The sequence below is a fragment of the Musca domestica genome, unplaced genomic scaffold, assembly GCF_030504385.1.
Source record: "Musca domestica strain aabys unplaced genomic scaffold, Musca_domestica.polishedcontigs.V.1.1 1, whole genome shotgun sequence".
Taxonomy (NCBI): Eukaryota; Metazoa; Arthropoda; class Insecta; order Diptera; family Muscidae; genus Musca; species Musca domestica.
This window is the reverse complement of record NW_026712114.1, coordinates 7839921-7855917: the sequence shown is the minus strand read 5'-3', so window position 1 is coordinate 7855917 and position 15997 is coordinate 7839921. Positions and strand designations below refer to the sequence as shown.

The window sequence follows — 15997 nt, the reverse complement described above, 5'->3', positions numbered from 1 at the left end:
ATCCATTAAATATCAACTATTTAGCTTCCTCGTCGTTGTCGTCGCGTAGTGCTAACAAAAGAGACTGTTAAATCAACGTTAAATGACTCTAAAGGCAAACATACCAATTGCCACTGCCGCTGCCAACGACATCATGAACCCGGAGAAACCTCCACTGGAAATGACTAATCACGTTCAATCCTTGCAAGAGAAAGTTCCTTCCTCCAGTGATAGTGTCCTTGTTGAAACAGTAACAACAAATTGCTCTTGTTGCACTAATCGAGGTGTCCGCTATTATCTGGCTAATAATAACTCACCGAAGTCAAAGTAAGTGAAAACGGGTGAGAGATGAATATTGGAGTGATGGAATGGAAAGAATATGGATTATGCATTAATCATTGGAAAAATAATATGACATTAATAGAAATCCAATTGCAAACAATAAAATATATTGAACCCATACAGAAGCCAATATTATGTTCCGTAAAAAAAAATCAGATATGAATTTATCGATAAATTGGATATATCAGAGTTACAATTTTAAATAACTGTATGTGAATTCACAGAAAAACAAGTTAAACAGTATCTGTCGGTTTTGCCGACAGAAGTATACGCTCAGCCAATGCACGATTATTTAAAAATATTTTGCCTTCAAATTATTCAAATGTTTAACCCCTTATGGAATAGGTTCCGAGGGAATGTGCTAATATTGATAAAAGTGTTGAATATTGTGATCCTTTGTGAGTGAGGTGCCAGAAGGGGTTCACAGATATATATCATCCGCACAACAGATTTGTATTAGCAAAAATGGGTGTATGTGTGAAATTTGAAGAGTGTTGAATAGTTATTTCACTTTCTTTGATCGTTTTGCTTTTCATAATCTTGTACTCTATGGGCAGGTAGCAAAAAAGAATATCTACCATCCTTATAACAGATCTTGTGTTGATGAAAAAAAAGTCTTGAACGGAATCGGATATTAATTTCGCTTTTTATTTAAGGCTTAAAATTATAAATATCCAACATTTTGAGCCTTTGTGGAAGAGGCACTTGATGGAGTGGTGATATTGTCCATTTTCGACCTAGCATTGGCGCAAATATTAGAATTTGCAAAGTTGGAACAAAATGGGATAAGTGCTTCTTTTCTCTGCAGAGAATATTTTTTTTTTTTTTTTTGAAAATTTCGACCTTTTGTGGGGGAGGTACTAGAAGGAGTGGACCTATGTATTCGATTTTCACACCAGACATTAGGTTAATGAAATTATTGGGATGTGTGAAATTTGAAGACAATCGGACTTTTACATAACATTTTATAAGAGCTGAAATTATTCAAAATTTTGACTCTTTAGGGTGGAGGTACCTGATGTAGTGGGCAGTTATTGTCCATTTTCGCACCTGGCATAGAACTGGCGCATATATTAGGATTTGCAAAGCTGTAGCAAAATCGGATTATCGTTTCTCTTTCTGTGCAAAAAAATATTTTTTTGAAAATTTCAACCTTTTGTGGGGGAGGTACCAGAAGGAGTGGACCGATAGTGTCCATCTCCGATCTCGACCTTGGGTTAGTAAAATTATTGGGGTGTGTGAATTTTTAAGACAATCGAACTCTTACATCACATTTTATAAGAGTTGTAATTATTCAAAAATTTGACCCTTGGTGTTGGAGAAAACCGATATTAGCCATTTTCGCACCTGACCCAGCACTGATGCAATAGTTAAGCAAAGTTAGAGCTAAATCGAATTATCGTTCCTCTTTCTGTGCAAAAAATATTTTTTGCACATTTCGACCTTTTGTGGGGGAGGTACTAGAAGGAGTGGACCTATGTATTCGATTTTCACACCAGACCTTAGGTTAATAAAAATATTGGGATATGTGAAATTTGAAGACAATCGGACTTTTACATCACATTTTATAAGAGTTGTAATTATTCAAAATTTTGACCCTTTGTGGGGGAGGTACCTGTTGGAGAAAACCGATATTAGCCATTGTCGCACCTGACCCAGCACTGATGCAAATAGTAAGACTCGCAAAGTTAGAGCTAAATCGGATTATCCTTTCTCTTTCTGTGCAAATAATTATTTTCTTGGAAATTTTGACATTTTGTGTGGGAGGTACCAGAAGGAGTGGACCGATAGTGTCCATGTCCGATCTCGACCTTGGGTTAATAAAATTATTGGGATGTGTGATTTTTTAAGACAATCGGACTCTTACATCACATTTTATGAGAGTTGTAATTATTCAAAATTTTGACCCCTTGTGGGGAAGGTACCTGATGAAGTGGACCGATATTATCCATTTTCGCACCTGACCTAGTACTGATGAAAATATTGGGATTCGCAAAGTTGGAGCAAAATCGGACTATCATTTCTCTTTCTGTGCAATAAATTATTTTCTTTGAAAATTTTGACATTTTGTGTGGGATGTACCAGAAGGAGTGGACCGATAGTGCCCGTCTCCGAACCCGATCTAAGTTTGACAATAATATTACGATGCACCAACTTTGGATAAAAGCGGATACCCCCTTCGAGAGTTATAGTGCGCACCAGCCAGCCAGACGGACGGACGGACATCGCTAGATCGACTCCAAATGTCCTAAAACGGATTTGGTCCAAATTGACCTAGGGTCTAAAACCGTTATTTCGACTAGACACGTTTTAGTCGTATCAAATGATATAAACCCTCTGTAGCCATATGGCTACAGGACTCAAACACAGACCTTTATTAACAAACACTTGGAAACAAGTGTTGTACCCATTGAGATCCCAAATGTGAAATTAAAAAATAATAAAAAAAAATTAAAGAATTGAAAAAAGTATTTATATTTAATTCATAAACAAAGCAGGAACATGTCAAATTTAGTCCGCCTACACGAAGAGTTTGTCCTTCGGATTTATTTATTTAATAGCAAATGTCAAGAGAACTGCAATCTCTTGACGTTTAGTGGCATTTTTGTTGCAATTAGAGAATTTGAGGTGCAACATACTTCTCGGTTACAATCGCATCCTCAATTAACATATATATGGGAGCTATATACAAATATCAACGGATTTAAGTATTATTTGACACATTTATTATTGTACCGAATTCCGTCACCAATTCTGTTTGTTGCATCAACTATATATGAAATCGGCCAAAAATATATAGGGAGGTATATCCAAATCTGAACCGATTTAATTATATTTTTACAATATTATTTTTGCTCAAAATTCCGTTAAGCTCTCCAAACTTGAAGACTATATCTGTAATCGATCGATATATATGCATACAAAATCTAAATGTTTTGGGGGTACCTCCGTAACAAGTGGAATTTCAAAAATGTATGTAGCCTATGTTACTTTCAGGCCATGCTATAGTATATTTAGAATTTTTCAGTAAAATCTATTCCGCAGTTTTTGAGTCTATAAATTGCAAACAATCAAACGTACAAACATTATATCTAAATTTTGACTGATTCACACAATTTTCACTAGGATCCGTACTTAGGCCAAACAAATGATTTGTGGAAATTTTCATCTCAATCCGACAGTAAATGTGTTTCTATGAAGATTATCAAAAATATTTTGTTTCCTTCTGATTGTTACGAACAAATGTTCACAGACATGTACCACAGGGTGGCGTAGGTTATAAAAATTGTGTAAAAAATATGTAGAAACTCAACAACGGGCCGATTTGACTTAAATATTTTTCGGTTGTTTTTAAATGCAGTGAGAAGGTTTTTGCAAAAGTGATTTTTCCATAGTGGCTTTTCGAGCGAAAAACTGAAAATTCTTAGTGGAAAAAAATGACATGTTATTGCATTCTGTTAATTATTAAGCTTATAGCTAAAGAACGGCTGGACTGATTGTGACAATCTGCCCCAAATCATTTTTTCGATTGTTGGCAAATATGGTAAAATCGAACAAAAATCTTTAATGCGATTTTGCGCCATCAAAAATGTTCTATCATTTTTTATATCCCAAGAAATGTTTTCAATGTTGAATTGTACATTTTGTAGCAATTTTGTTTTTGACATCTGACATTTGTCCTACATTTACGCTCTCGGTCGTAGCTATAGGCATTCAAAACAATTTCACACGAAAGTTGTGGTCCATTCATCCGCTAAATATATTTCAATAGTCATTTAAAATGCTTCTGCCCTGTCCTGAACTCTAACCACATGCAAAATTTCCTGTCGATTGGTTTGTAATTGTGACCTGTAGACCGACTACAAAATCTGGAAAATTTTATTTCTCTTAATATTTTTTTCTTTGTCCATTTGAGCCCCTAAATATACATTTTCAAAAACAATTCTGACACTAATCCTACCCTCATGCAAAATTTCGTGAGGATCGGACGATAATTGCGACCGGAATACAATGCCCCTAACACATATGCTCTGTTCCAGAACTGCTAGAATGTAAACTTTTCTACTACGGTAACCGATACACTCCAACATACATAGTATGGACGGTATATTAAGTGCGTCATTCCGTTTAAAAATCATCGAAATAATAATTTTAGACATATCAAAGTCTATAATTTCTGGATCAGCGTAAAATTTTAAGACGATTTAGCCCTTTTCGCCCCCTGTGTAAAAATCCATACTAGAAATTTATTCAAAGCACTTTACCTCCTGGAAGAGATATGTCTATATAGGCCCACGTTATCGTATAGCCTCCATATAACGGTAGCTTTCAGTATTCGGTATTTTGATGATTTTAGCGACATTATTCACTGGATTTTCAAATTTAGTATTTAGGGTTTGTAATTGGAACTACAGCCTATGACGGAAAATTGTGTATACAGGTCTAGGTCTTCGTATAGACCCCATATAACAGTACCTCCCTATATTTGATATTATGACGATTTTAGGTACATTATTTTTTGAATTTCGTATTTGAAGTTCATAATGAAGGTCCAAGTCTTCGTATAGCCCCGATATGACGGTACCTCCCTACATTCGGATTTTTTCCAAATTTCGTATTTGTTCAAATCAATTTAGGAAGATTTCGCACAGATATTACCCTTACATCAGCTTACAGCTTAATATAATCCAATGATCATCCAATATGCTAGAAGTCTTCCTTCTCCTTAATTCTCTTCTCAGGCGTGTCGATTGGCTTCAATTGTGTGATCAGGATTTTTTTCTGTTATTGGTTCATTTGAACCGCTAAATATTTAGCGATCATCTCCAAAAGCAAGATGACTCTCTGTATCTCCAAACTGAGACTCATCTATATGATTTGCTTGTCTACGATATTTGGCTAAATTCGTCAACGAAATCAGCATAAAAAAGACAGATGTTCGCTTCTGTATATTTCGGATATCGCCTATAAGCAATGATGGTATTTTTTCACACAAAAGTAGTGGTTCATTCTACCCGCTGTCCTAGACTCTAACTTCATGCGAGATGTCGAACCCTTTGGTTTCTATTTGTGACGTTTATAACGTCATTTCAACCCCTAAATATATTGCGGACATCTTTGAAAACAATAGGCCTAGCCCTTCTTGGCCAAACCCTAACCTTGCGAAATTTTTCGTGAGGATCGGACGATAATTGCAATTTGTATATGATAACCTCAACCTGTGTTGTAAGGTGAAAAAATATTACAAAATATACAATTCAATATTATAAGTCAAATTGAAAAAATCGCATGCGATAAAAAATATGAAAAAATAAAAAAATGTCACAAAATGCTACAAAACTAATATTAACATCATTATATACGTGTTTTTACGCGATTTTTTTAGATTCTATTCTTTTATGTCAAGAAGGCATTCTGAATTGTTAAAATTTGTCAAAATCGGTCAAGCCATTCTTGAGATATAAGCATTCTAGCTAATATCTCCTTTCTTTGTATATACAAAATGTATATATTATTCGCTATATATACCCGATATATTTACTATCGGCATCTACGTAACGATCAAAATTGGCCTGTTCGTCTATTTGTGATTTCACCGGGATTAAAAATATTCGCGGTTTATTGGAAAATTTGACTTTTATTTTACACACATATTATGGTATATTTCATCCACTAAATATTGCCCGATGACCATCAAAATTGGAAGGCTTCTGCCCAGCCCTAAGCTCTAGCCCCATGCTAACTTCCGCGTCTATTGGTCTATAATTGCGACCTGTAGAGCAACTGCAAAATCAGGAAATGTTTCAATTTTTGGTTAATTTAACCCCTAAATATTACGCGATCATCTCCAAAAGAAATAGGGTTCTATTTTGGCCTCATTTCTATTTGCCAAAGCTATCAAGTTAGCCCAAGACAGCCGGAAGTTCGGTCAAACATACATTCAATCTTCGAAATTGTCATGCCAAAACAAACTACCCTTTACCATTGTCTTTCCACCATTGCTTGATGAAGATTTAACTACTGCTGCAGCGAAATTTATCGGACACTTTGTGTTTGCTTGTTTGTCGTTCACCCCCTTTCAATTTGCAGGTGCATGCGAGCTTTCATTGTCCTCTTGGCTACAGCATGTGCTGCGTATGTCTGTCTGTTGTCTTCACGCCGCTACTTTCACTCTTGGGTACAAACCGTTATTGAACGCACCGATGTTCATGTCTCTGAAATACCATTCCCGGCGGTTACCATTTGCCCAGTGAAAGGTTTAAATTTGTTACGCCTCGAGCAAGAGGCGACAACATTTCTCGGTACCACAAAACAACAACAGCAGTCACGGGCGACAGACAAGGAATTACATGACCTACACATGTTGCTGAACACCATGAATGAGCTGATGTGGCCGGACATAGAGAATACAGCAGATACGGTTACCACTTTGAATGCCAAAGAAGAGGTGCTGCATCATCCGAACCAATCATTACCAGTTGTTGAACATTTTTTGGAAAGTTTTGCCCTGGGCAATGACTCATCCAAAGCGATGGACGTTGAGGATGCTGTAAAAACCAAAATCGATTTAGATGATTTGCTAGCATTTTTGTCCTTTGAATGTGAGGATATATTTGCGGAATGTACTTGGCGCAGGGTGAAGATGCCTTGTTGTCAGCTGTTCCACAAAATACACACCTACAAGGGAATCTGTTATTCATTTAATTCTATTCTGGTGGAGGTAAGCATGATTTTGAGGTAAATTAATTTTATGGGGAAATTTGAAAATTTATTTGTTTTGCTTTCATTTTTAGAATCCCATTCCCACATGGCCGTGGGTGATGGCTGAGGCGGGATTACATTCTGGTTTGAAAATTCTGATAAAGCGAGGTTCGATTGGACGCTATTACGAAAAAGTAGCTGTAAGTATAACATATCTATATATAAGAGAGTAGCGAAATAAGTGACTGACCGAGAATCTTAAAATTTTGCACGGGTGCCAGTCTCGATGCGAAGACGTGTGATTAGGCTGGGTTTTTGATGTATGATAAAATATATGAGCTAGAATTCTAATAAATAAATTCGGAACTCCATCTGCGAGTGCAGGATAGATACACCGAAGGGTTTTTGGAAATTCAACATTTAGGGATATGAAAAGTTCTGAAAAGGTACTGAACTTCTAAAATTGTACCATTTTGTACTATGTGAACGGATAGAGCTAAAAACTTGAAATGACTTGGTATCAGATTCAAGGCTGGAAATAGGTTTGATATCTAAAGTTGGTTTTGGAAATGTACACTAAGTATGCGAACTGTACAAAATGGTACTAAATTTTGACCAGTTTGGTTTAGGTGAATGCATGAAGCTGGAATATTGAAATTTTGTATTTGGGACTCTGTTGTTGGCATGTTTGTGATGAAGAGGTGGTTTTGGAAATGTATACTACAAGTGCCCCAAAATTACTAAATAGTACCATATTTAGTACAATTTGAGCAATTTGGTATTGGGCGAACAGTTTGCGCTTGAAATCTAAAATTTTATAAAGGGGTCGATGTTCATGTGTAGCTTGGACATGTGGACGTGGTTTGGGAAATGTGAACTATAATTGAACGAAAAGTACTGAATGGTACTATATTTGGTATTGGGTAAAGGAATATAAATAAAATTCTGAAATTTGGTATTTAGATTACTGATGGTATTTATGTTCAAGATTTGGCAGTGGTTTGGAAATGCGTCCTATATTTGTACCAAAAGTACTAAATTTGTTATTGGATGAAGGGATGGGCCTAAAATCCTCAAATTTGACATTGAAGACTCTCTTGGTGTCTGGAATTGATAACGGTGGTTATGGAAATGTATGATATCATTGTACGATAAGTACTAAATTTGGTTATGGGTGAAATCCTGATTTTTTATACTGATGTCACTGATGTTTATATCTGTGGTTAAAAGAAGGAGCTGGTTTTGGATATGTGTACCACAATTATATTAAGTGGTGAATTAAAAAGCTGAAATTATGAAATTTGATATTAAGGTCACTATTTATATCTGAAGTTGAGATATAGATTGCAAATGAGTACTTAAAAAGTAAAAAGTGGTACTAAATGGGTACTGGGTGAAAGGATAGAGCTGAAACAGTGACATTATATATTGCGATAACAGTTGGTGTCTAGGATTGAGATATAAAATGGTTTGGAGGACTAAATTTTGTATTGGGTGGAGAGAGGGGCTAGTATCCCATAATATGATAGTAAGGTCTCTGTGTTGAGATTTGGTGGTGACTTTGCAAATGCGTACGATAATTGTTTGAAAAGTACTAAATGATACTAATTCTGGAAAAAAGTTTGTATCCAGTATGGAGAGATGTAGAATTTTGATTTTCTTAAACTTAAACTAGAATATGAATCTTCCTACCTCGCCGAACTGAGTCGATCTTGCTATGTATGTCCGTCCGTCTGTCCATGTTAATTTGTAATCACGCTACAGGTCGCAATTATGGCCCGTTCCTCACGAAATTGAAAGTGGAGGTGGGGTTATGGCCAGAATGGAAGCCTATTGTTTTTGGAGATGATCGCATTACATTTAGAGGTTGAAATGGACCAAAAAAAGAAAATTTTCCTGATTTTACATGGAGTTAGAGTTTAGGACTGGGCAGAATTCTGCCAATTTTGGCGGTCATCGGACAATATTTAGGGGGTAAAATAGACCCTAACTTTTATGTAAGAAAATAGGAAAATTTCCCTAAACCGCGAATATTTTTAAACCCAGCCAAATCACAAATACTTTTAAAGGTCACTCCTGACCAATTCAGTGATGCTGTTAGACAAGAAATCAGATTTATATAAAAATAGGAACAATATATATGTAAAAGAAATAGATCTTATTTATTCTGCATACAAGCCAAGAACCGCTGGGCCGATTTTCACAATTCCCAAATATTCTGAGTGGTATCTGGCCAGAAAAGGAAAAAATCTAAGAAAATCGCGAAAAAATATACCAATAAAAAAGTGAATACCTTTCGTTTTATTTTTTCAATTTTTGTCATATTTTTTATCGCATGCGATATTTTAAATTTGACTTACAATTTTGAATTGTATTTTTTTTTTTTAATTTTTACACCCCGAAACACTACGTTTAAGGGTATTATATGCATATCTCAATTATCGTCCTATCCTCACGATATTTTGCATGGGGTAGGGTTAGGGTCAGAATTAAAGCCTATTGTTCTGAAGATGTACATTTAGGGGTTCAAATGGACAAAAAAAATAATTTTTGTAGTCGCTCTATAGGCCACTATTGAAAACTAATCGACATGGAATTTCGCATCAGATGAGAGTTAAGGACAGGGAATAAGTCTAGAATTTTGTATGACTATTGGATTATATTTAGCTATAAAATGGACCAGAATTTTCGTATGAAATTGTTTTGAATACAACACGAGGTAGTGCGTAAATATTGGCCAAATTCTCCGGGTCAAAGACCTTAGGGTAACTTTTAAGCAGAGATCTTTGACATTATTTCAAAATCGAAATCTTCCAAAACGGATTTGGGTATTAGGAGACTTCGAACATATTTTAGTGTTGTAGGGTATTACATGGTCGGCCCTGCACGACTTTTTGAAGAGAGAGTTTATTATGCAGCTACAGCTGGTTATCTTTCTGGCTGGTTGGAGCGCACTTTTGGAAAAGGTATCAGATGCAACCTAAACTTGGTACTAATATTTTTGTCAAACTTGATATTGAATGTTGCACAGAGAACGCGATTTCGTTAAAACTTAGTATATCGAATTATTTATGTTAGGTGCGAAAATGGACAATATTGGCCCACACCTTCTGGTACCTTCCCCACAAAGGGTCAACATTTTAATTTAATTAAATTTAAAAGTTATAAAATGTGAAAGAAAAATCCGCTTATCGCATATCCTAATATTTATACCATCTCCATATATTCGATGAAGAAGGGATATATTGGACCATACCTTCTGAAACCACCCCAGCTTTTAAAATTTTTAGTATGGTATACCCTATTAAAGTTACGACTGATATAATAACCAATATTTTGTTTATACCCTCCACTATTCTATGGAGGGTTTCGAAATATTCATAACAGAACCTACAATGTATATATTCTAGATCACCGTAGAATTATAAGATGATCTAGCGAGTCGGTCCGGCCATTTTAATATAGCCCCCTTATAATGGTACTCCCGATATCAAGTATTTTCATGATTTTAGCGACATTATTTACCGTAATTATTTCAAGTTTCGTATTTGAAGTTCGTAATGGGTACTACGTCCTAAGGAAAATCATTTTGTATGTAGGTCCACGTCTTCGTATAGCTCTCATATAACGGTACCTCCCGATAGTCGGTATTTTGACGATTTCAGCAACATTTTTCACCGGAATCGTTTCAAATTTCGTATTGGAACGATTTCGGTAAATAATGTTGCTGAAATCATCAAAATACCGACTATCGGGAGGTTTTCGTATAGCCCCCATATGACGGTACCTCCCGAGACTCGGTATTTTCATGATTTTTGCGACATTCAAAATACCGACTACCAGGGACTAGATTTTTTGAAATTGTTCAAATTCCTTCCAAATGGTGGAGTATTAAAAGTTCGGCCTGGCTGAACTTAGCTGCTTGTTTTGCTTGTTTTTTTTTTTTTTTTAATTTCAGGCAATGGTTCATGATCCAACAGAATTTGGTTCAGCCGATATAACATACATGGATAGTGAACGGGTCCTGATAACAGTAAATCCCCTACGCTTTACGGCTGACAATGATATCCACAGTGTAAAGCCAGAATTGAGACATTGCTATTTTACAGTAAGTCTGACAAAAGTATACAAAACTTATAATTCTCAAAAAAAAATCTCCCATTGCAGAGTGAACTAAAATTATTGGGAAAAAGTCGTGGCAATTGTATACGCAACTGTCGCCTGAAATATATTGAAAAATATTGTAATTGTACCTATTTCTTTCCCGTTGCCACGAAAAATGTAAGCGAACAATCATTGCCCATTTGTAAGGCGGTAAATCTAAAATGCATTTATCAGCATAAAAGTAAGTATCGACTGTAAATTTTCCTTTTGGGTACATTATAAAAAATACGCTTCAGATATCATTTGGTCAACAGGTAATGTCATACAAGAGACCCAAGATGGCATCCATTTTCAGACGTACGATTGTAAATGTTATCCGAATTGTAATTATGTCCAGTATCGAACAGCCATAAATACGGATCATACTTCGAATGGTGAACGTTCGTCACAATTCATTGACCTGACTGTACAATATCAACATGATACACTGTTTTCATATCGATCGTCGTTGTGTTTTACCCTACTGGATTTAATAGGTAAGAACGATCATCATCATTTTAATGTCTTCAATTTTAATGTCATTTTAATTTTCTTAGTATCCTATGGAGGTATTGCCGGCTTGTTTTTGGGTTTCTCATTGGTGGGTATAATTGAGGTCGTGCATGATTTTATCGTCTTACGAAGTCGAAAAAAGGTTGCACAATCTGAGGCGGCAACTGAAACAAAAATAACAAAAGAAAATGACACGAAATGTAAATGTCAGACAATGAAATCTTATAATTGAGGAGGAGGATGATGTTGGCTACAAAAGAAAAACAGCAAGGACCTGTGAAATTTAAAGGTTCTTTGTTAAAAAAAAATATTTTTACCTGCATTCTGTAAGGGCATATTTTGTAGACATATTTTGTAATCCTAAAAAAATAAACTAACAAAACAAAAGCGTGTTGATTTACTGCCGGGATAATTAAGCATAAAATCATGTCGGAGCGTTCGCCAGTTGTCTTGTAAAACAAGGCGGCAGTAATTTAATAGGGGTCTTGCATGGGCAGGTAACATTTATTCAGACAAATTACGTCTTCTGCTCTCTTGAAAGTTAGTATAAATAGTCCTGCCATCAGTCAGAGCAAATCAGTTCTCTCTGATCACTCAACAAAGCAACATCACCATGAAACTCTTCGTTGTCCTTTGCACTCTATTTGTGTTGGTAAGAATCGAAAAATAACCCAATTTATAATTTTAAAATAATAATTTCAATGCTTTCTTTCAGAATGCCTCCGCCTATGTGGTAAAGAGCCGTGATGATCTGCTGCAATTTCGCAATGAATGCGTCTCCGAATTAGAAATTCCTGAAAACCTCGTCGAACAATACAAAAAATGGCAATATCCCAACGATTCGGTGACCCAGTGTTACTTGAAATGTGTTTTTGTTAAATTCGGTTTCTTCGACACTGCCAGTGGTTTCAATGTTGAAAATATTCATCAACAATTGGTTGGATCCCAGGGAGAAGCCAATCATGATGATGCTGTCCATGCCACAATTGAATCCTGTGTCGATAACAACGAACAAGGCAGTAATGCCTGCGAATGGGCTTACCGTGGTGCCACCTGTTTCATTAAAAATAATTTGCAGTTGGTTCAACGCAGTGTTGCCCCCTCCGCTTAAGAATATTTCGTAGGGTATATTAAGTTTTCAGAATTGCAACTCATATGACTCAATTTTTTCATCGATACTAGGTTAGGTCTTTTAACGTTTTTTTTAAATAAAAAAAATATATACAAAAATACTTTAATTGGTTTTTAATTACTGGCGGAATTGTCAAGATAGGGCACATGAACCATTTGTATAATCAAACCAGTAAGGAAAGCTCAAAAGTCGGGCGGGGCCGACTATATGATACCCTACACCACTATGCATATTTAGTAGAGCTCTCGTAAAAAGGTTTATACAGGGCATTTCAGAGCTCTATGAGATATTTGGTACAAAATCAAAATCTATCTAATTCTATCGTGCATTTTACGAACTGTAGCTATCTCTGAACCGGGTTTCTCCAAATTTTACGTATTAGCTTCTAGACTGGTGATTTGGGCTGACATTTAACCTGAAAACGGATGAAGATATATATGAGAGCTATATCCAAATCTGAACCGATTTCGATAAAATTTAAAACAGCTATTCCTGTGCTCCATCTAATACCTGGTACCAAATATCACGGTTGTGGAGTGAATATTACGAATGTATGGGACTAAAATTCTAAATCGGATGAAACATATATATGGTTGCTATATCTATATCTGAACCGATTTTCACTAAATTTGATATACTTGCTTCTAGGCTGAATTTGGTCCGATGTACTAAAATTCAGTCCATTTGGACTTATATCGGCCATTTGGTGCACAATTAACCCGAAATCGGATGAAGATATATATGGGAGCTATATCCAAATCTGAACCGATTTCGATAAAATTACAAACAACTATTTCTGGGCTGTATCTTATATCTGGTACCAAATATCATTCTTGTGGAGTGCATATTACGAATGTGAGAGGCTTAAACACCAAATCGGATGAAAGATATATATGGGAGCTATAGCTATATCTGAACCGATTTTCTCCAAATTTGATATACTTGCTTCTAGGCTGAACTCGGTTGGGTGTGCCAAAATTCAGGTAATTTGGACTGATAGTGAACATTTGGTGCACATTTAACCCGAAATCGGATGAAGATATATATGGGAGCTATATCTAAATTTGATCCGATTCTAACCAATTTCAATAGGGTTCGTCCTTGGGCCAAAAAAATATTGTTTGGAAAATTTCATCTCAATCGGATAATAAATGCGACCTGCATTTTGTTCACAAGAATACATGGACAGACGGACGGACGGACGGACGGACGGACGGACAGATGGACTGACATGCATAAATCGACTCAGAAAGTGATTCTATGAAGGTTCTCAAAAGTAACTATGGGTCTATCTCGTTTCCTTCTCCATATTAAAATCAAATGCACAAAGACATAATACCCTTACCACTATGTGGTGTAGGGTATAAAAAGATGAAAAACGTTTAAGGGCATTAGAAGTCGATCTTGTTTCGTTTTCCACCGTTTTTTCCTAGATGGTGATCATACTTAATTTGATCCATGCTTTGCACGGCTCGAAGATGAGAGGCAATCCACTCTGGTATCTAGTAAAGAAGACGACATTATTTGCAAAACATACTTTGATGCCCATAAATCATCGTGATATCTACGTCACACTCACGTCTAGGCGTATATTTTTCAATTTGTTATCCGGGGTTTTCCTTTCGAAATTCAAATTGATCCATTTAAATTTCTAAATTAAAAATATAAATTAGTAATACAATCACTCGTATTACGAATGGAATAATAGGAATTTCAAATGGAAATTTCAAATCATAATTCAAGTTACAAATGAAATTATGGAATAACAATTACAATGCTTCAAAATAAAATTAGTATTATTGAAAAAAAAAAATAACAAGTAAGCAAAGGTTATAGTCGTGCGGGCCGACCTTGTGATACCCTACAACACTGCAATATGTTAGAAGCCCCCTTATTTCCAAATCCATTTTGGAAGATTTCGCTTTTGAAATTATGCCCTTAGCATTTTGACCAGGGACATTGGCCCAATATTTACGCACCCCGTCGTGCTGTTAGTTGTTGTGGTCCATTTTACAGCTAAATATAATCCAACTAGCTGAGGCCGGTGCGCTTCGCTATCCCTTTTGATTTTATATGCCTTCAAATTTTATAAACGAATATATGTTGGCTTAAAAAAATAAAACAAATTCAAAAATTTAAAAACAAATAGTAATACTGTAATGTGTAAATAAACAAATAGCTCGGTCTACCAACGCGTAAACATGACAGGAACAGCTCACCATGAGAAAAGCAGGAACATGCCAAATTTTGTCCGCATATACGAAGGGTTTGTCCTTCGGATTTATTAATATCTTAGGAAATGCCAAGCGTGCAGGAAACTGCAATCTTTAGAAGTTGAGTGGCATTTCTATTGCAATTAGAGAATTCGTGGTAGCAACATACTTCTCCCTAATAATCGTATCCTCAATTAAATTGTTGTGTAGTTTTATACTGTTCATAAAATCGTATCCCAATCTGAAATTAGTGCGCCAATTACGTGTAAATGGTCGAATATATATATATATATATATATATATATATATATATATATATATATATATATATATATATATATATATATATATATATATATATATATACATATATATATATATACATATTTATATATATATATATATATATATATATATATATATATATATATATATATATATATATATATATATATATGCCAAGGCCCAGCATGATGATGCTGTCCATGCCACTATTGAATCCTGTGTCGATAAAAACGAACAGGGCAGCAATGCTTGTGAATGGGCCTATCGCGGTGCCACCTGTTTCATCAAGAACCATTTACGTAGTGTTGCTCCAGTGGCTTAGTGATATTGTTTGTCGAAACAAATTTTTAAGTTTAGTTAAGGATATTTTGAAATAAAATTTAAGTAAATTGAAAATATAATTTCTTATTTGTTTTTGTTCATATTGGCAGACATTTTTTGATACGCGAATTTTGAAAAATACAACGCTAATTTCAGTTTTTTTTTTTTTTTTGTGAGAGAGTTATCATTATTCAACATCTTGGTAATTTGTGGGAAAGTGCCAGAAAAAGGGAACTGATTATACAAATTGTTGACCATTTGAGGAGAGGGTCCAACATTATTAATAAAATGGTACAATGTGCAAGGTTTACACAAAATCGTATGATTCCTCCGCTTTATATAAGGCTTATCAATAGAGCAAAGAAAA

At 35.3% G+C, this 15997-nt stretch overlaps 2 protein-coding genes across 2 annotated transcripts; both read left to right on the top strand.

Annotated features, from left to right (window-relative positions):
• The first annotated feature begins 82 nt into the window (after window positions 1–82).
• LOC101887598 (pickpocket protein 19) lies at window positions 83–11914 on the top strand. The gene is made up of 7 exons (XM_059124224.1): window positions 83–306; window positions 6412–7042; window positions 7116–7223; window positions 10982–11131; window positions 11191–11368; window positions 11442–11663; window positions 11724–11914. The coding sequence occupies exons 1-7, from the start codon at window positions 83–85 to the stop codon at window positions 11909–11911; spliced, it is 1701 nt and encodes a 566-aa protein (XP_058980207.1). The 3' UTR covers window positions 11912–11914.
• A 306-nt stretch (window positions 11915–12220) lies between these two features.
• LOC101901715 (general odorant-binding protein 99a-like) lies at window positions 12221–12833 on the top strand. The gene is made up of 2 exons (XM_005189333.4): window positions 12221–12331; window positions 12395–12833. The coding sequence occupies exons 1-2, from the start codon at window positions 12293–12295 to the stop codon at window positions 12788–12790; spliced, it is 435 nt and encodes a 144-aa protein (XP_005189390.1). The 5' UTR covers window positions 12221–12292; the 3' UTR covers window positions 12791–12833.
• The last annotated feature ends 3164 nt before the right edge of the window (window positions 12834–15997 follow it).